Below are 21,504 nucleotides of genomic sequence, written 5' to 3'. Positions count from 1 at the left end.
TTGCTCTGGAGTGCCAAGGTTTATCCCTCACTCCTATTTCCCAAGAGACTGAAATTCAGTTTTAGGTCAAATCTTACATGCATGAGCCTGATTTGTGAAGTGGATCTCTCCATGGTTCCGTTTGTTATAAATCTGTATTGTGATATTGGCTTTCGCAGATGAACATTATATATTAAATACTTTTTAGCTATGTATGTACTTTTTTTTCTTGCTAACAAGTCTTAAGCTTAAAAGAATTTCCTAGGTACAAGGCAAGGAAACCCCAGAGGGCAAGGACAGTGATAGAGGCCAAACTGTTATCAGCGGAAGATATGAAACCCATCTGTCCTCAGGGGAAGGATGATGGCCGGACTGTTATCTGCCCTAACCATTTGCAAAAAGAAAGGAAACCAAACTCCAAAATAATGATGACCAGCAAGAATAATGATGACCAGCAAAAATAAATGCTGACCAGCAGAAAATAAAAACTGTACAAAAGCATGATCTAAGAAGGCGAAACCAGGGAGGAGACGCTTTGAATATGCATTAAACCTTCACAGTAGGGGGGGATAAAAAGAGTGTTCCTGAGATACCAGGGGTGTTCCTGGCAAGGCGCCAGGGCACCCGGCCGTTTTAACCCTTTGCTTTATTTCCTTTGTCTCCTAATTGTCTTTTGTTTATATTAAATTCTTTTTATAATTTATTAAGTGAATCTCGTTTTTAAGACAATGTACCACACTTGTTACAGGCAGGAGAGGCAATAAAGCCAAACCCTACATTACATTTTGTTTTCAATTGCAGGCTCTTGAGCAGAGCCAATTAAAGGAATGGTGCTTTATCAGTGATCTGTGCAGATAGGCTGATGTGTTTCACACAAAACTAACAAAAAGTCCACATTGACAAAGACATCTTATCCGTTGAAAAAATCACTAATTAATTGATGTGGTAATGCCTTATTTTCTACTTCCTATTTTAAAACTTTCTTCTAAAACTACTTTATATTAAATATAAATAAATTATGATGCTAGAAAGGTGTGCTGGTTTTGGCTGGGGTGGAATTATCTTTCTTAATAGTGGCTGGAATAGGGCTGTGTTTTGTTTTTGTGCTGAACACAGGGTTTATAATAGATAATAGACTGAGATTTTCATTTCAGAACAAGTTTACATTCCATACCTATAAAGCTGAACTGAAATAAACATTTTAAAATGATTTTTAAAACATAACTGTGTTTACACCAGGCAATGCCTCTCCTCTCCCCTGATCAAGTTTGATACTTAATGGTGTATTTTGAAGAGAAGAATACTAAAATGGTGATATTTCCTGCAAAACAGCAAGTCCAGATCTCACTGCAGTTAAGTTCTGAAGGAGAATAGCTTCAAAAGGCACATGAAGTTTCCCTTATTAACACTCAAAAGCTTCAGCAAAGAAGCTTGCTAAGCATCAATCCACAGCTATGAAAGACCAACTAAGGTGTCTTGATGACTAAGGATGCCACAGAAAGTGTGGATACAGTGGTCTCATGCTTTTCTTCAAATACTTTCTGTCCTTCACTGTCAAAAGCCTTGTCTTTTCATAGTCTTTTCCAGAAGTTAATTCAGAATGAAAGATCAGGCAGGTGTCATTCACATGAAGCCTTGGTATTTTGTTTAGAACAATTTCTTGCTGTAAGGGGTGAGCAACCAATTTATCTGGAAAACATGCAGGAAGGATCCTTGTCAGATAGAAGGAGCTGGCACCCACCAGATTTCTCAAGCATTTCACCAAGAACTAATGAATAGAGGCTGACACAGGTATTTTAACAAGAACACCTCAGGTGGTGCTCAGCCTCCTGACTGAGAGGAACAGCATCTTCCATGATTCCCAGGCTCCTACTTGCCTTAGCTCTTCCCACCAAGAATGAATGCAAGAATAATGCCAGTATGAAGCTGGAACACTTGGAATAAACAAAAAAAGGATCAAGCCTTCCCCTTTCCTTGCCCCACCACCCAGCCCACCCCAACAGATGCTCCTGCACAGGGAAACAGCCATTTAAAATTCAAAACATTGACCAGGCAGCATCAAGGCACTGAGGAAGAAAATGATAAGAAAATGTTTTTATGCTAATAAGGGGAAACTGAAGCCTTCAACAGGTCAGAAAAAAATACCCATTCAGAATCCTGGCTTATCTGCACAGAGAGAAAATTCCGCATGTGAGTCAGTTGCTAAGAAAGCTCTGACTAATGCAGATACAAGTCTGACTTTTTAAGTTGACATTTCTACTTTTCCAGTGGATCATAGCTGTCAGGAGAGTTCCCCAGGCAGAGCAGAGGATTGCAGAGCAGAGCTATTCTGTAGCAGTCTGAGTTGTGGCGTAAGTGCTTTGATGGAATTAGTAATGGTGGTTTAAGAAACAGCCTTGGATTCTATTCCCAGCACTAGCAATTACCACTCCCATAACAGAATCAGAACAAAGGAACAAAATCAGATAGAAACGAGCTGGCAAAGAGCAAATTCCCTTCTGCTGCTGCTTTCACAATGCCATTAAATAACATCTGGCAGTGGGGCAGGGCAGACAACTGGAGACAGGAGCATTTTAAAGTGCTGCTACTAGACCAGCCAAGAGCTCAGCTGTACAGAGTCCTTCATGTCTCTTCTGCTTTCCTCACAAGATGTGACTGAGATAAACATTTATCCTTCAAGAATTAAAAATTATCAAAAATGTCTCTTATCAACTACATCAGCAGAACATACTGTGCATCTGTAGATGGATTAAATATAATTTTGCTAGGTAGCTGGAGGAAAAAAAAAAAAGTCTTTAAAGATAGCATTTGGCACGGGTTAATCATCTCTTTCATTAAAGAAAGGAATACATACTGAGAACATCTTTCTGCCATCTGATTAAGCAATGAGCCAATACAATTGTAAATCTTCCAGAAATTCCCCATGGTTCAACTCAACAGAGGCAATTCTTTACTTCTCAGACCATATCTCTCATTTTCAGATAAGCATTGCATTAATTGTGTACAAAAACTTTCTATCATGCTGTTAAAAGAAATGGAATGTGACTGTTCTGATTCTCCTTAGCAACCTTTGACAATTAAGAGATTGAATTATTCATATGTATTTTTAATAACATAATAACATTTTTAAAGCTTGCTCACCACTCAATTGCTCAAACAGCACGCAAACCCAAAACTGTTTGATTCCGGTGGAAACAGTGCCACTGTTTCTTTTCTGCTGTTGTAGTGGCTGACACAACTTACTGTCTCTGTAACTGAGGCAGGAAGGATTTCAGGGTACTCTTCTGAGAATCACATGCTATGAATCGATTTGCAAGTCATTGGGAATTTTTCTTCCTTTGAATGAGTCTTGCCTGCTCTTATTTTATTGTTTACAATTTATATAAGTACTAATTCTCTGCATCCATATCATGTAAGTCTGATCAAGTTTGGTGCATTTTCTGAACCTAGTTCAATGCAGACAAGTTTTCACCTCTCTCCTAATAAGCACCACAACCATGGTATTAAAATAGAGTGAGACTTGCACTGAGACTCCTGATAATTTAACTTGTGGAAGACACAAATGACACCTGCTTTATTTTTAGGAAAAAAAAAAAAAAAATCTTCTGAAAAAATCTGAAGAATGTCAGGAGAGGAAACATGTCCTGTACAAACTAAAATAAATAAATACACATGTACTAAGGCTGTACATTGTATTGTACATTTTATAAACTAAGCTTTTGTTTTGTTTCCTGGAATAAACTAAGTCATGACCAGGTAACTCTTATGGGAAGAACCATCTAGCAAGATGGTTTTGTATTTTTTGCTTCAAAATGCTATTTTAGATAATGAGAAATTCTATTTAAGTTGCTTTGCTTCCATCTAACATACTCTTGAGCTGTCAGTGTAATTGCATGGCATTATTATTCTCTCAGGCTGCTGCTGGACAATAGAGCTACAGATAGAAATAAAATAATAATAGCTTATGACAGGTTACACTTAAAATGTTTGATCAGATTGATCAATGGGCCTTCGCTTCCAAAGCTAAGCTGAGGTTCAAGGAAGGGAAAGATAATGGTTGTTCCAACACTTTGGATGTATCTCAGTGAATTAGAAGGCACTTGGGATGCTGCTCCAAACTTAATCCAACTGTCACATACAAGAAATGCTTTTTACCATTTCAGACTCCACGATGGAAATTTTCATCTGCATTTTTTCTTTCAAAAATTGCTTCTGTTACTGTCTATCCACTTATCTTACATCTTGGTTTTATATTAGATATCAGAAGCCTAATTTTTCTACCCAGTTTTCTAATTATTTTATATTATCTAAACAGCATATGGAAAACTTACTGATATTTGACAATGAGTATACGAATATCAATAATTACCTGTTAATTACTGTAGATTAACTGTTACAGGCATTTTAATTATTTTATTTTTTACATCTGTTACCATGAGATTAAACTCTCTGTGCTACTGGTTTGTTGGTTTGTTTTTTTCCTCTTCTCCTTTACACAATTGCCTTTTGGTTTTCTTTGAGTTTCCTCAAGCTCCTTTTACCCAGAGAACATGCCTCTGAAAGTAATCTCATTCAGGTTGATTCAGTTCTCATTTCAGTTAAATTTAAAGTTATTTTCTTTGGCTCACAGCAGAACATCGCAGAGTCTCTCACTGAGGTATTGAGGATTTTCACCCCGTATCAGCAGCTCATCAGCAATTACTTTTCTGCACACAGATCCTTAAAGATCCAGGACACAATGATTTGTTACAATTTCTGTGCTGAAACAATCATGTTCCTTAAATAAGTTTCTACCAGAAAGGGAGAGGAAAGATGAGCACTTCTAATAATGGTAGATCCCATGCTTCCACCTCAGAAATTGAAAACAGTATTATTTTTAGGCACATCCAGGCACTAGGAAAGCACACATTTATTGCCTTTATTTAAATCTTTGGATATATTAAAATCCTCAGTTTGCCTGACCTTAATACCGGGATCCTCCTGTAAGCTACTCATCTGGCTTTTGGATTGGCTTCCTAACATCTGATGTTAGATTTGGTAAAAATTGTCTTTCATTCATTTCCCACTGCTGATGGGAATTTAAATATGGTACTCTATTTCTGGCAATACAGCAGAATTTCTATTTATGTGATCAGGTGTGAATCTAATGCACAGGAGGCATTCAAAAATTTCACCTAGATTTAGTACATACCTTTTACAAATTTGTTTCTGCGGGGATATTATACATATATTTAACACACCCAGTGAAAAGAGACCCTTGCTAAGTGTGCAGAGGCAAGCCTGCTACAGAGATGTTCATCCTCACTGTGTTCCAGCCAGCTCTAACTCGGAGAGGATTTATCTCCCCGAGCCAACAGACTCCCAAACCCTGCTAATTTGACGTTGTGGGGACAGAACATCTCTGGGATGTCTCTACCCTATTTGCCTGAGCAAGATGGAAATGTTTCCACAGTCTGGCAAGCCTCCATCTCCTCAGAGAGGCTGTCATTTCAGAGGGCACAGGGCTGGAGCCCACAGGTACAACTCTGTTATCAAACCGGGTTCTGGGGTGGGTTTGGAATCAATCCAGTTGTCTCAGGCCTAGGCAAGGCAGAGTGGGAATTCTGAATCAGGCTGATAGGAGAGGCTTTTCCTTTTCCATTACTATTTTCCTTCCTGGCAGTCAATGTCCTTCAGTCATATCCTTTGGAGTTCTTTTCCATCCACTTGGGTAATTCTCTAAAAATATGTTGTTGAATCGCTCTTCTGAACTACATTTCTCCTTGACCTGCTGTGTTTTTATTCCTCCAGCATTTACTGACTGATAGTTAATCTCCACGTTAACCCTTCTAAAAGCAGCTGGAATGGCAGTGGCTGTACCACCTGCTGTTAGTGTAGGGCTGCTGAGATTATATTGCATTTCATTTCAGTTCCTGTTTCAAAGTCAGCTTTTGATTGACTGCTTCCAGCACCACTACCCAGAGTGGCGCAGAATCTTAAATTTTAAATGTCTTAAGCTACATCCATGTCTGTAAGCCATCCCAAAAATGTTCTTTTCAGCTGATCTAATTTGCTTGGAGAAGCCCTGTGGAATCTGGACAGACCTGTCTGCAAGATCTCAGCTAGCTCAGATGTCTCCTCATGGTACTGTGCCACGCAGATACTGTCATGTTTTCAGGGGTTTCTGCTTTGCCCTTGGAAGAGTTTTGTCCTCCAGATGCAAAGTCATGTCTACGCTTGTGGTGTGGATTTTTTCTTATTCCTTTATCCAACATCACACATCTGTGTCTGGGGAATATCTGAATGTTACATGATTGTCTTTCCCTTTTAATCGTAAATATTCTTACGCTTTTATCCTAATGCTATTAATTTATATACTGATACGCTGCTTCTAAATATTTGCACTTTGACATTTTCCAACGCTGCAGTTTTCCTCAGAGAAGCATAATTTTCACAAGAGCTGCAAATATCAGTTATCCTTAGGAAAGTTAGTTCTTTCTGCTCTCTGTTGAGTTTTCTTGGGTTTAACAATCACTTATATGACAAAACATTCAGGTTCTGGCCTGTCTGGTGACTCTCATTCCTATGACTCCGCTGTACTGAAAACACTGTGATATAACAATCAGCACTCTTGCCTGTGTCACCTAGTTCCTCCAACAAAATAACCTTCACCTTCCCTAAGGAACGCTGTTCACTTTTTTCCTGATTAATAACAAAATGACTTTTTTCTGCCTACCTTCACGTTTCTTACGATGTGCAACGCTGAGCTCCACTGTTCCGGATCTACCGCTTACCATCGCGAGTGTCTCGTCCCACTCGCCCTTCTCTGCACTCAAATTGTTCCTCGCTATCATTTGCTCTAAGAGTTGTCTGAAAAAACCCCAGTGGGTTCAGAATTTAATGTAACAGCCCCATTCTCTTCAGAAATCCCAGGAAGTCTGGCTCACCCACGTAAACAACTGGTGCAGAGAGGGCAGATACACGAGATTTCTCTTTGCACCTCTTTTCAACTTTGCCACCCCCATCCCCCCAAAAAAAAAGAATTCTCACTTGTAAAAGATTCTTTGCCATTTAAAACAAAAATAGCCAGCAGCCTGAGTATCATGAAACTTCATTTCAGAGTAATCTTAGCAGTGTCATCACAACTACTGCTTCAATTCATCATATTCCAATGTATCAGCTTCATTCTCCATTTAGCTTAAGTGCTGGTAAACTCAATTTCTGCATATACCCACACTTCAGCACAATATAATGCAAACTCCTACACTTTCTAACCATCTCTACAATACGGCCATTTACTCCCTTAATTCTGCTAAGAAATGGAAAAATAAATTCTGTAAGTGGGAGTAGTTCTACTAATTTATTGCAATGAAATAATATTCTAATGCATTGTAATACATTTTTAAAATGTACTTTTCATATTCATGCAGGCAATAACTGTCAAGATATTTTAACAGACTCCTGGTCCCTTTTATCATGTTATCTTTTCTAAGATGCATGAACACAAGCACTCCAGGTTTCCAAAGTGGCAACCTGTTTTGAAACCACGGGGTTTAAGGTTAAAGTGAGACACTTGATCCCAAAAGCTCTAAGACAGCTTCTTTCCTTCCCTGGAGCAATAAGGAACTACCATCCAAAATGATTTAAGCTTGTTTCCTACCCATGACCCAGAGGGAAGCTGTACTGGGTTGGTAGGGATGGAATTAATGCTCTTCATAGCAGCCTGTATGGTGCTGTGTTTTAGGTTTGTGACCGAAACAGTGTGAAAAACAAATCAGTGCAATGAATATCGCTGAGCAGTGTCAAGGCCTTCTCTGTTTCTCATTCTTCACCCACAGTGAGAAGGCTGGGGGTGGCCAAGAGGTTGGAAAGGTACACAGCCAGGACTGTTGGCCTGATCTGACCATGGAATATTCCATAAAATACAACAATAAAAACCTTGGGAGTTGTTTTCCTCAAAGAGGGATTGCTTGGAGACTGGCTGGTGCATCACACTGCTGATGGGACAGAGTGGGTGACTGCTTTTTCATTACCTGGAAATTTTTATTCCTATTTCCTTCACTTATTAAACTCCCTTAACCTTGATCTGTAAATTTTTCTTGGTTTGCCCTTCTGATTTTCTCCCCCACCCCCTTTCAGGGGAGTGTGTGGGAGCAAGAACCCATTAGTAAGGAACAAAATTGCAGCTGAATAACTTAACCCAGGTTATCTGTCCCTGTATGTCATACTGTGGGTCTCTGGGAAAGATAAGAGCTGGCCAGACAGCTACTGATATTTGTCTGGCAGAGCTGTGAAATCAACACATCTGACTGACAGAAAAATGAACTCAACTATATACCTTGGAAGGACTGCTCCAAAAGATCTTTATGGAAAGCTCTTGAAAATCATATTTCTACCCCATACAAGTTTTTGTTAAATGCTAGAAACTTCCTAAATATTATAAAGCATTTAGAAACTATTGCTATTCAGGTCAGGGAGAAAAAAAAGAAGATAAAATAAAATCCTGTCCTTCTGTATAACTTCTCCCAAACTTACCTGGCTGTAAAATAATCCTTCAATAATTATCTGTAGAGTTTTCTTGCATTTTTCCCATTGGTTCTCATGCTACTTCATAGCTCGACTACAAGGTATTCTCTGCTTGAAAGGGTCTATTAAACCCTAGGTAACAGTGAATCTCTAATTTATATGTGTACCCTAGGATGGGGTTAAGCTTGGTCATCATCTCCTGTCTGATACCATCTCCACTCAATTATGTAACAGGAAACAGAGCATGTGAAGGTGGAGACGTAAGTCCATTCATCACTGCTATTCGATTTCACATTACCTAAATGCTAATGCTCTCCGTCCTCCCAACAATACAGCTTGTCTGCCTCCCTGTCTTGCATAAATAATTTAAACCGTGTATGTTCTACTTTCTACAGCAAAAAGAAATTATTTTCCTTGGTTCTCTGACTCATGTTTTGTACAAGCTTATTCCTTTCGTCTACACGCTCACCTACATCTTAAATTCAACTGCTTACTAGAATCATTACATGTCTACAAGAGGGAAGTTCACCATTTCTCCCCAGTCAGAAATATCCTCAAATTATTTTTGTAACTCACAAGTACCTCTGCTTGTTTATGCAGATTAGAATCTGAGGTCGAATCACCAGAGAATGGTGTAGATTTGGTTTATACTTAAATTCAATAGCCGAAGCCTGGCTGCCACAAAACAAGTCAAAGGATAAATACAGCTAACTGAGATGGAGTTCTGTATCCATAACATCAAAAAGACAGGATTTTCCTACCTGAAAGGACCAGCCTTTTGGATGGCAAATCAATCACCATTTTAGTGTTAGAGCAAAAAACTTCTGTGCACTAATGAATCCTAAACTGACACACATGACACTGGAATTAAAATCCCATGCCTTGCACACAGTGAATTTCAGTCTCCCTCTACATATCTTTCTATTGAGAAAGAAAAAGGTCAGGAGTTGTTTTCATGGAGCTGATAGCACAGCTGGCCATCCCAACAGCCGCGATGGTTTGATTAGAGACACAGCCTAAACTCTCCAAACTCACTCCAACTCAATATTGCCACCCCTGAGAGGGAGCAAATGCTGAACCTCCTGGGCTGCTGCTGTCCCCAAACAAGTCCCCACCCGAGGCACTGTGTCTATCAGGGAAGCTCTGGAGAGCTTTTCAAGAGCAGTGCCCTCTCACAGCCCGTGCCTCGTGCACCGCTATCTCTGAAAGCCTTCGAGATGATAGGGAGCTACGTAAATGCCAAGCACTCTTACACGTGAAAAATCAAAGGTCATCTAAAGAAACTTATTCTGCTGCTGAGGGATGAATAATTCTGAGGCTGGAAGATCCTTTCTAATTTTTCAGTAAGACATGAAAGTGCTATTACTTGATAAAAGCATAGGGGACATGTACCAACCTATGATTAGCATCAGGCACATGTCTCATCAAAATCTGTGTCGCTTTGTAGCAAACTTATCATGGTCAGTGTCAACACACCCTTGTTTTACCATCAGCAGACCTGCAAACCTCCCTGTTAAGGTGGAGAGCTGGTATTTTACACTTGCACTTGCCTGACTGAGCAAAACTGTTAGGTATGTACACACCAGGTCCAGATTCTCTTCCTTTTGATAGTCCGATTGCACAAATTTATACTGAGGAGATTAAACACCTTTGATATCCACAGCCATTGTTCAGTTGTACACTCCTCCTTTATAACTCAATATCCTGCTCCATATTTATCTATATTCCCTGCTGAATGGGAATATGAGAAGATGGCTGCTATACTAAGTTGCATAAAGGTTCTTTTCAATCTTCTCTTTATCAAATATCTCTGTGTTTCCATGCTATGACCTTTTTCTTATAGCTCTGCATTCATATTTATGTCTCTCTGCATTTATTGCCCTCTCAAAATCCTTAAGAAGTGGCACCAGGGAAGATAAACTAAAATAACCTTTATTAATTTAAAATAATATCTGCCAGTTCTACACTGTTGCACATTGTGCTTCTTCCAAAGGCAGCTATGCAATTATAGGTACTTGGGTGCATAAAGTGATACAGAGGTTTCTATGGCAATTATTCATTTTAATTGAAAATTGTGTAGGGAAAGACTCATTTCAAGTGCAGCACACAATTTGCATTTGTTTCCAGAGAATCTGAGCTTCCTTAGGGTGAGTTGTGAATTCCTGTTTTCGGGAAGACACAATCTTTAAAATTCTCTTGGGAGAGCAAGGGGTGGGAGACCAAGGTAAGGTTGTTAAGCTTATTAACATTTAGGAGCATGCATCCACTTATTGAGTACAGTATTTTTTACTGTCTGGTAAAGATTTAATGTTTTAAATGAAAGAGAAAGAATTAAAAATATAATTTATACACATTGCTCTTGAATCTCTGAGGTAGAGGAACCAGAAAAAGACAGAAATACCAAAAAAGGACAGCAAGGAGACAGGTCATCAGTGAAATCAAGTCCACCAGATCAAACATTTCTATTTTCATACATTTTAGCTACTCTGTGTTAGAGTAATAATGAAGACAAAGTTATTTTGGATCTTAATATATTTTAGATTGTCAAAGAAAGATTTGAAGGGAAGCAACAGTACCACCTTGGTTAGATAATAAAGTAATAAAGCTATAACTTAATTTCCTGTAGGAGAATAAGACTTCTTTCTCCTCCATATTCCCATCACCACAATCAATCAAACCTATTTTAGGCCTACATTTACAACAAAAACAAAGTAGATGTACTGCAAGTGATGAAGACCTGGAAAAAAGCTCTGAACTGTGTTTTCATATTCTCTAAATTCAGTGTTATCTTTTCTGAAACAAGACTCTTCTGATTTTTTTTGTCTATATCATTTTAAGGCTGTATAGGCCAAGTGCCAGAAATATCCCAAGTTAAAAATAATTCTTGTCTCTTTCATAAATAATAAATAAATATTAAACTGATGTGAAGGTTGTGGGTGGAAGCGTTCTTTACCAGCCACACAATCCTCCTAACTGAGAAAAACCTGGCCTTAGAAAGAGGTGGCCAAAGCAGTATTTGAGGGGAAGACAAAGAGTAATTTTAATAATGTGGTTTTGGTATTAGTGTGTGGTTTTGGTATTAGTGTGTCCCTTCTGTATTTTGGAATATCTAGAACAGAAAAGGAAGACTGACTCCTAACTTCAACGTCAATGATTGCATCACAGCTCAGAAGAATGCAAAATTACATTAATGTGATTTTCATTACATATATGTCATCAATTTTTAATAAACTGGAGACTAATAATTAACCCCTTGTGGAAAGGCACGGGAATTTGAAGGGCACATCTCTTCCAGATGACTGATTCTTTTTTCCTTTTTCACAAGAAGTTCTATTTTGGTCAGAAAATGGCTTTGCAAGACAGGGGAACCAACTTGCTTGAGAAAGAAGCATGAGAACAGAAGGGGACTCACCAAGGAGAATACAGCAGGGGAAAGCTTTTCACTGCATGGACAATTTCCTCTATTTTTGGCACATGTCCTGCCATATGGTGGTGGTCCTAAGGTCAGTGGTTGGACTTGATGATCTTAAAGGCCTTTTCTAACCTTAATTATTAGATATACCAACAGCTCTCACCTCCCTCATATTCTGCTGGACTATCAATCCTCTTTTGACACTTACATGTTTTCCTTCATTTTACTATCTGACTCTCTCATAATTATTAAAACATATAGCTATCAAAAAAAATAAAGGTTTCTTGAATTTGTTTCAATTAAAGAAATGCATTCTCACTCCTACACATGCCATTTGTATAAATAGAAAATAACCTGTTGAGGGGAATTAAAGTTCAAAGTAGGCAAATTTGATTTATTTATTTCTGAACATGGCAACACCCAGAGTTACTCAGCTCTGATGGATATAAAAGGCTGCTGGTGTTGCTGCTGGTCCAAGCTTCTGTTTTCTACACAGGACATAACTCTATAGCTACTCAAGCTTCCATTAATTTTCAGGGTTTGAGAAACACAGCTATTTAAAAGCAATGCCCATGGTGTTGGAAGGATAAGTAAGACCTGAGGTTGGTTTTGGCTAACAATAAGAGACAGGTTTGAATAGACTCTGGCAGAGGCACTGCTGTCAATAAATTAAATGCAATGACTGGTTCTAGCAGAAATCTGCTTTTTTATAGCCGAATTGTATGCCTGGCTGGGAGAAGTGGGAAATGAGGAGAGAAAAAAAGGGGAAGCCTTTAAAGTTTCACTTGCCATCATTTCCTGACAAAACCACTAATAAATATCTCTCTCTCCACTTTGGCTCAATAATGCAAGCATCAAAAGCATGTGAAGGAAATATCTTTTTTACTTATAGGAACCCATACATATACAAACAGGAAAAATTGCCAGTGAAAGCTTCACTTTCAGAAGTGGCAGAACGCTTTCCATGCAGGAATTGGATGTACTGCTCATTCCCCTCAGTGTACTTGAGACTGGAAATATCACACAGAGTGCAAACTGCTGCTAACATAAGAGTTAATATCTCCAACTAAAGGATGTGAAGCTTTTCTTCACCACATGAAGACATTTTCATGTGTAATAGATGCAGAGAAATTCCTCCATAAAATTAATCATCAAATACTCCTTCAAGTCTTGGGACAAGCTAAAAGTTCAATAAAGACTGTGGTCCCTTAAATTTACACACTTATTTCCTGTGGGGAATATAAATTGCTTCTAGTACTTACTACTCTGCATGCAACTCAGATTCTGTTGCTTTAATTAATTATATTAAAGGGTAATACAATCTTCAATTATTTATTGTAAAAGTAGAGATTTTGCTAAAGCACACAGAAAATTCAATTCACACCAAAATGGCTACAATGCTGAAATTAATGTATTTGTAGTCCTCACACGTCTTTCTCAGCATCCTTTAAAATGCCATTTATTCTATAAAAGATATAGATTTTCTGAGTATTGATGAATAAACAGACAAGGTCTCTCTGCTTTTAGTTTTGCAGACATTACTTACCCACCCCAAATCACTGATGATTACAGCTGAAATAAAGGGGTGCATGTGGGCAAAGGTGACAGCACAGGACTTAGAGCTGGAAAGTTTGCACCTCATAAACCTCTCATCTTCAATCCTACATTCAAAAGGTACTTATGATTTCAAAGAAATTGCAAATCAAATGATTACACGCTACAGGAAATTAGATAAAAGAGAAAGGAACCACTTCAACACCATCAAGAGATTCTATTCAGCTATTATATTAATAGTAAAAAAAACATATTTTGATTGCAGCTTCTGCAGGTATAAAATGATAGGTTTTAGATTCTCTTTTATTGAAGTGCACGGATCCACAAAGCCTACAAGGTGTTTTAAACTCTTGTAATCATTCAGCAAAGCATTTGGACAGCAGTTCTTTAATTTTGAGCAGAGTAATAACTGCACTTGTTAAAATATGTTCTAGAGTATGTAGCACCTTTCAAAAGTAATTCAAGCACCAGAATTAAGTATAACTGTTGAACTTTTGTACGACTGAAATCAACACCAAAGCTTTTACATTTTTTAAAGCCAAGCAATGAATTTATTACTCCTCATTTTAATTTCTTTAGAGAATCTACTGCAATCTTTATGTTAATGTTCTATTATGTAAAATGCAATGCTTATTCAGTTCAAACTGATGTCTACAAATATGTACCACTGTAAAATAATGCCCACATCTTTGTAAGGAATGGATATTTTCTGGTCTTTTTTTTTCTTCTCTAATTTAACAAAAATGTAAAATATCTGTGCTTGTAAACATTGGCAAAATCAGGACACAAAATCCAAGCATTTTTATTAGCTGTTAAGAACAGCTACCACAGCAACAGTGCATTGCACCAACAACCAGAGTGCTGTACACTAGTGGCAAACTGTGGGATTACGTATTTAAATGTAAAGATATACAGAATATATGTTTATGCATACACACTAATAAAAACGAGTCACAGGTTTTATGGGCCACTGCCTCTCTTGCCACTCATAAATGCGCTTCCAAGATTTTTTGCAGCAATGTTTTCCAAATTATTTTACAATACGACCTTGAAATCCTATTATTTTTATTTAATATTTTAAATATAATATAATGGGCAAGACAGTATTTAATATATTAAATATAATATAATGGGCAAGACAGCAAATAAATAAATAAATAAATAAATAAATTTATTATAATTTATTATTATTATTATTATTATTATTATTATTATTATTATTATTATTATTATTATTATGGAAGACATCTATTCCTAAAATATATTGGAAATACATTCACATCAGAGTATTAAAGAGAAATGGTTTTAAACATTTATTTCTTATAAAAACCAGTGCAGAAGCTTGAGTTCAGAAACAACTTACCTTTTTTGTCATCGAAGTACAGTGTCTGTTGAGCTGGATTTGACCACTGGAGGGAGGTGTTATCATTTTGATCGACCCTGCAGGTCAAATTTGCTGTTCCCCCTTCAACAACTGTGACGTTCTGTGTGAGTGGGAACTGCCCTTGGCTGCCTGAGGAGGGAGGGAAGGGATGCAGAAAGGAAAAGAATAAGAGAAAAAAAGAGAAAATATTTAAATGGAAGAATTGAGTTTATTGCAGCAGCTTCCCACAAATGATAGACCCGGAATTCAAAGTGATCTAGTCTGACCAGAGAAAGGTAGTACAATAAATTTTCAAAAACTGCATTTATAATTTATTCCCTGTATCTGAGAAACAGCTAGATGAATTCAGAAATAAGTGTTTCCCCTCTCTTTTTCCCCCTCTGTAAGTCATACTATTTAGTTCCATAGAAATACTCTGCAGTTTTGTCTCCTCAGACATACCAAAGACAACTCAGCGCAGGCAATGCAGTTAAACCATTGCTGAAAACATCACTGAAAGCAGAACATAAAAATCCACAGAGTTTTTAGCACAGAGGGATGGGGCAACCTTGACTCCCTGTTTCTTTTTTATACATTTTAAAGGCCTCTCAGGATGATGCTTTCTGTGTCAAGCTCGGAAAGTTGTTGGAGAGCAAACGTAGTGTGAATCTAACACTTGATGCATGTGCTGTTGGGGGAATATAACCTGATCTCATATGAAAATGGAAGGGATGATGTAGTAGGTCGCTTTCACATCTGTGATTCTATCCCAGAGCATTATGAATCACATTAAGTGCTTGCTGAAAAGTCACTGGGAAGGTTTCCAAATGCCTCTACAGAATGCAGGAGCAGCAGCAGTCAGGTTCTCGAGTCAGAGGCATTTTCAGCGGCACAGTAAGGCTAAAGTGTTTATGTAGTGTGAGGATAGCACACCCCTTGTCAAACAGCACAACACATTCTGACAAACAGGACTGCAAGAAGGGAGTACAGAAAAAAACATGGAAGTGTTTTTTAACATGAGTGGGGAAAGAAAAAAATCTTCAGTAATAAGTAAGACACATCACTGAACATATGATTATCATCTGGGAGATATATTATATTTAAGGGTACACTGCAAAAGAAAGAAAACCTAATACTCCAAATGAAATATAAGCTTCTTTCTTCTCCTCCTTTTATACAGATTCTATTAAAAGAAGCACTGAAGAGTAGGTAGAGGTGCTTGCATAAGAAGTATAATGCCAAGATTGACACCAAAGTGGGATGTGTCAGAAATTAAAAACCTCTCCACAGTCCTACAGGAGGGAACGAGCTCACAGACGTGTCACAAGCACATCAAGGAAATAATATATACAATATCCATTAATGATACAACACAGAATCACAAATCCAGCATAAAACCTTCAGAGAAACATCCTATTTTAGTGGCTCTCATCAGACTTGTTCCCAACTAAGTTAAACTGAGGCATGTCTTCTATGCAAAAGCACGATAATATGAAAATCTGTTCTCTAGGATTTTTGATTTGCAGATGACCAGAGTAAGGAAGTATTAAATAAAAGGTTAAAAACTGAATTTCTATTTGACCTCCTGATGTTGCCAAAACATATTTCTAGCCAGATTTTGATTTCCCTATGTAAAATAATCCAAATGGCCTTAGACATGGAACAAAATCACCCACATCAGTGAAATAAATAAAATATTTCCACCAAATTGCAGAGCTGAATAACTGGTATAATTTTTCTATAAATATCAACTACAGCTGTCTAAAGATCAAGATTTACCATGAACTGGTATTTACTCTAAGAGGGTATTTACTATCAACAGGATAACAGATATAGTAAATTAAAAAGAAGGAATACTAAAAATACCATAGCTAATTTAAATGCTGCAAATAATAAATGCCAAAATTCTCATGACATCCTCTGCATCTGACACTTCATTAATCAAACTCTGCTTCTTGAAAACCACACATTGAGAAATATATGACGAGACAAAAATCATAAACAAGGATAGAAATAAAAAAAAGATTTGTCATTTCCTTCCATTTCTCCTCTTTCAATTCCAATGTGTCAAGGAACCTCAAGATACTGCATAAATTGCTTATCATTTAAATTAGAATTTTTTAAATCCAGAAAAATGCACACAGCCTGTTATTACTTCCACAAAATTACAAGGCACTTACCAAAGAAATAACCTTCTAAAGTATGATCTGTGAATGGGAGGCTATGTGGGCTGGAACACTTTTTGCCTACAAGAAGCATTAGCCAGAACCTAGTGCCAGAGATTAGCACAGTGAAATCTGCCACTTGCATTAAAGCATTGGAATGGGAGGTAGTTTAATAAAGAACCTGCTGTAATGATTTAGGACCCGATTAACACAGTCTAGGAGATCTCCCCATAATTACCCTGTATTCTGTGTCTGATATTACAGCTCTTATCATGAAGGTGTCAGTGTACATGCACTCCATCATTTATTAAGGATTGCCAAGTTACAGACTCATCTCTGGTCAGGAACTAAACTATTCTGATCAACCATATAAATGGAAACTATAAATGCCATAACCTGAATAGGTCAGAAGAATTTTCTTTCCTCTGGCCACCCTAGTGGTTGCTGATGATTTGGAAACAAGAATTAATTTAGAATATAAAAATAAGACAAAAACACTCATCTCTTGCCAACAGAGAATCTTTAAGGTTCTGGGGAAGATGCACAGAGCTTCAGGGGAAGTTTGGACTGGAGAAAAGGTAGAGGGAACATGAGAGAAGATTTAATATGGAAAGTAGCCTGAGTAGAGAGAAGGAAGCCTTTGCAGGACGAAGAAAACTATGAAAAGCAAGTCCAAATGAATGGGTACTGCACACCTCTGAATGAAGACAAAAAATTATTAGCAAGTGATGAGAAAACTAAGACAAAGAAAAACTTATGGGATTTATTTTACTGTTTGCATCTAACTTGGGATACTGAAGTAGGGCTGGAAGGATGGGAGAAGGTTGTAAAGCCCTATATGAAACAGGTGAATACAAAAGAAAGCATCAGCACCTGAATCATTTACACTGCAGTAAAAGTGCCAAATAAGTGGTTTATGCCACTAAAGATTCCTTCTGGTTCTTGAGGATCTGACAATATTTTGTGAGAGAGGCCTTGTTTCTGTTAATGTCCTCTAACAAAAGCATTCCATCTTCACTTAACAAGTCCAGTAATGGAAAGTTTAGTGGCCTCTTCAGTAACTTATTTCGGAGAGCAACAGTCATCCCTGTTCAAACAAAACCACAAAATTTACTCCTGCTCTGAATTTGTCTCACTGTAGCACCCAGCTTCCACTGCCTCTTGTACCTTTTCCCCTGCTCTGAACAGCCCTCTCTTATCAAATTTCTCTTGTAGGCACTTAGAGACTGTGATCATATCACCCGTAAACCTTCTTTTTCATAATCTAAATAAATTGAGCTCCTAAGTCTATCTGCAGAAATCACATTTTTCTAATCCTTTAATTAGTCTGTGGCTCTTCTCTGTGCCCTCTGCCATGTGTCCTTTCTGAAGTGTGCAGCCCAGACCTGGAAGCCCTGCAGTCACAGAAGGCAGAAATACGAAGGTGATTCCACTTCTCTGCCAGTTTTTGGTATTCTTGTTTGCACACTTACAAGAGTCCCTTAAAAGGACCAGGGTCAGAGCCAGGTGTGACTGAAGGCTTACCATGGGGCTGGTATTTTTCCTCAGACATCCTTCCAGTCCTCCTCCTGTAGCTCCTGTTTATACATCCCTATATTTCACTGCACTGAACACATTTAGGTAAGTTCAGTACAATTTATTTCCTATTTTCCTATTAACTGAGGTGATTGACAGGTACAATTGAGATAATGATTATGACTCAGATGCTGACCATCCTACAGACAGGGCTACCCATTCAGCCTACTTGCTTTCCTCCCAACAAAAGGCTGGGAATAAATGACATTTCTAACCTCCACCAGCAGGTCAAGTCAGTCAAACACAGTCAAAAACACACACACACACACACACACATGTATATATATATATATGTATCCACTACAATATATAAAATTACATTCTGTTCCAAAATCAAATCTAGAGGGAGGACAAATTATTTTACTGACTGTATGGAGTACACTAATAAAGAGTTAAAAAAGGAAAAAAATAATACTGATGGCCCACATTATTAACCCCCTTGAATCTGAAAAGGAAAACATTACAAGGTTATGCAAAGGTAAATTACAACAAGCAATGATTTACTGAAGAAAGGCGGCTGCATCAAGACATCATTGCCATCATGTCGTATCCCAGCCCCTCTACTCATTTAGAAGCTTTGTTAGCAATATTATTTCAACTTTTTGGACTAGATGGAGCTATGGTTAAGTATATTCTACCACAGTTTGTTTCTGCAATGCTTTGTGGAGGACCAATGCTCATATCTCATTAGCCACAAGCTGTTTCCTGTCAAGAAAGACTTTTTTTTCTTCTTTTTCCCACCCAGAAATCATGGCTAAACTGTTTTTACATATAACAGTGATTTTTATCTCAGTATGTAACAAGTCTGTGTAGAATAATTATCATTATTTGGTCCAGTTTGTAATCATTCATCATGTGAGTTCATCTCATGGTTTTTTGTTTATGTTTGGGTTAGGTTTTTTGCTTGATTTTGTGGCTTTGCTTTTGGTTTTTGTTTTGTTGGGGGGGTGATTTTTTATTTTTTTTTTACTTTTTGCAATTACAATGTAAGCTCTTTAATGAGTTCAACACTTCCACTTGATGCTTAGGTGATACATTCTAATCAATTTACCAGGCTAATTATAAATGTGACTGGGTGGCTGTAAGCACTGAGAAAACATAATCTTCTCTTTACTTTTGTTTCTACAAAGGTCTCTTTTTGTAAATCAAACAGTTATGTCACAAATTAAGAGCATTTCATAGTATCAGGGCAGCAAGCTTTCCCTACTAATGTCACTGAGTATCAGAAAACCACAAAAATAAATGGTTTTGGGTAGAGGGGATGGTCTGGAAAGGAGCTGAGAGGGACAACAGTGAATTATCAATGTTTTGCCACACTGGATCTACATTTGAGAGCCTGGCTGACCATCATCCTCACGAGATAAATTAAGTTTATCAGCATGTAAGAGGGGAAAAGGTAGGGTCAACAGTTCTGTAGCAGAGATTTATCCTTTTCAGTCTTGCATGGAACCACAAAGCCATGGGCTTTTTATTTGATACCTCCAAAGCATGGTGTCAACCAAAACCAGAGCCCATCAAAATGCTAAGGTTTAGCAAAGGAAATAAAAAAAACCAAAAAAATGTGAGCAAATTATTTTTCAAAACAGTCTGATTTTGAATATTGGTTTTAACAGAACCAGACCTTAAAAACAAAGTAAATATTTGGGTGAGAGGGCAAGCAGCTTACTACTTCAAATAGCAGCATGCATCTGTAGGGAGACTACATAAATTCTGGCCTTCTTTCTTAGTAAAGAAATGAAAACATTAGGAAAAAAAAGCCATTATGATGAAACATCTAATAAACTGAATCACTTTCCTGGCTTTCTCACTTAATTTATATATGAAATAATGCAAACATCTCTCCAAGGAGACGAAGTGTTATTAGCTTGTCTTTACCTAATTTAAAGAGCAATGATATTGTGAACTGCATTTCAGCAGGCATAAACAGAGATCTGCATTCCTGTGCAACTGTGTGCTTCCTCTGACTTTGCAATGGGAATGAATCTGCTTCTCTGTTTTGGCAGCATGGCTAGCAGATTGAAGATTAGGATAGAAGGAAATTCTGAAGGAAGAAGCTACACAAGTTGTTGCCTCTACTATTTTTAAAATTTTTTTTTAGAACAGTCTTAAGAGTGTGGTAAAAATATCAATGACAGATTAAAAAGGACAGTTTAACTCTTGCTTTATTCTTATTTATTTATTATTCATTTTTATATTTTATATAAATAATTAATTTTATATAATTTATTATTATTATTATTTATAACCTGCTTTGCTTTATTCTAAAAGAAAATACAGCAATGTGCCTGCATGTTAAATTGCATTTGCACAGCATTTTTAAAGAACAAAAATATTTCCTGAGCAATATTTGATATACAGAGTCCATGACTGGATTCACCTTTTTGAACTTGCTGTTTTAAATAGCAGTAATTTAGTCCCATATCTGGATGGTAAATACTTTTTGAGTTTATTCCCAGAGAGAAAATCCTGTAAATAGTTTGCTCACTGAAGAAACTTAACTTAAAAAAAAGAAATAAACCAACCAAACCAAATTGTGTCCTCTAATAACTGTTACATACTCCAGTAACAAAAACTCTTGCAGAGAACACTGGAATTAATGACAATACTGCAGAAACTTACTACAAGAATGACAGAGAGAGAGAAGAAATAATGCAGAGGATAACTGTTAACCCCAGACTGTGCATTCAAGGTCACTGAGCCTTTTTAAATGTTTCAGCAATACTAAAATAATGCAAAGGCAAAGGACAAGAGTGCACCAGTACAGCCTCTGATTTCAGACTATGGAATTTATGTCTGACAGCAAAGATAGAAAAGGAAGAAGCCTCTTCTTCCTTCCTTCACTCCATGTGTTTCAGGTGTATCTTCCCAAACCAACAGCTAACTCAAAATATAATTTTTTTGGACTATATTACAGTTAAAGATATTGCATATATAAATTGAAAAAAAAAATA

General features: G+C 37.3%; 1 protein-coding gene across 4 annotated transcripts in view; it reads right to left on the bottom strand.

Annotated features, from left to right (window-relative positions):
- The window catches only part of CADM2 (cell adhesion molecule 2), a 571,255-nt gene that overhangs the window by 148,880 nt on the left and 400,871 nt on the right, over positions 1–21,504 (bottom strand). For all 4 annotated transcript variants that reach the window (XM_088051667.1, XM_014253512.2, XM_088051668.1 and 1 more), the window contains one exon: positions 14,814–14,963. In XM_088051667.1, coding sequence (XP_087907793.1) covers positions 14,814–14,963 — 150 coding nt within the window. The remainder of the gene's footprint in view (positions 1–14,813; positions 14,964–21,504) is intronic.

The sequence above is a fragment of the Pseudopodoces humilis genome, chromosome 2, assembly GCF_049639895.1.
Source record: "Pseudopodoces humilis isolate 2021_Gansu_Grassland_sample_001 chromosome 2, ASM4963989v1, whole genome shotgun sequence".
Lineage (NCBI taxonomy): Eukaryota > Metazoa > Chordata > Aves > Passeriformes > Paridae > Pseudopodoces > Pseudopodoces humilis.
The sequence above is the reverse complement of the archived record's forward strand: the minus strand, read 5'-3'. Positions and strand labels throughout refer to the sequence as shown.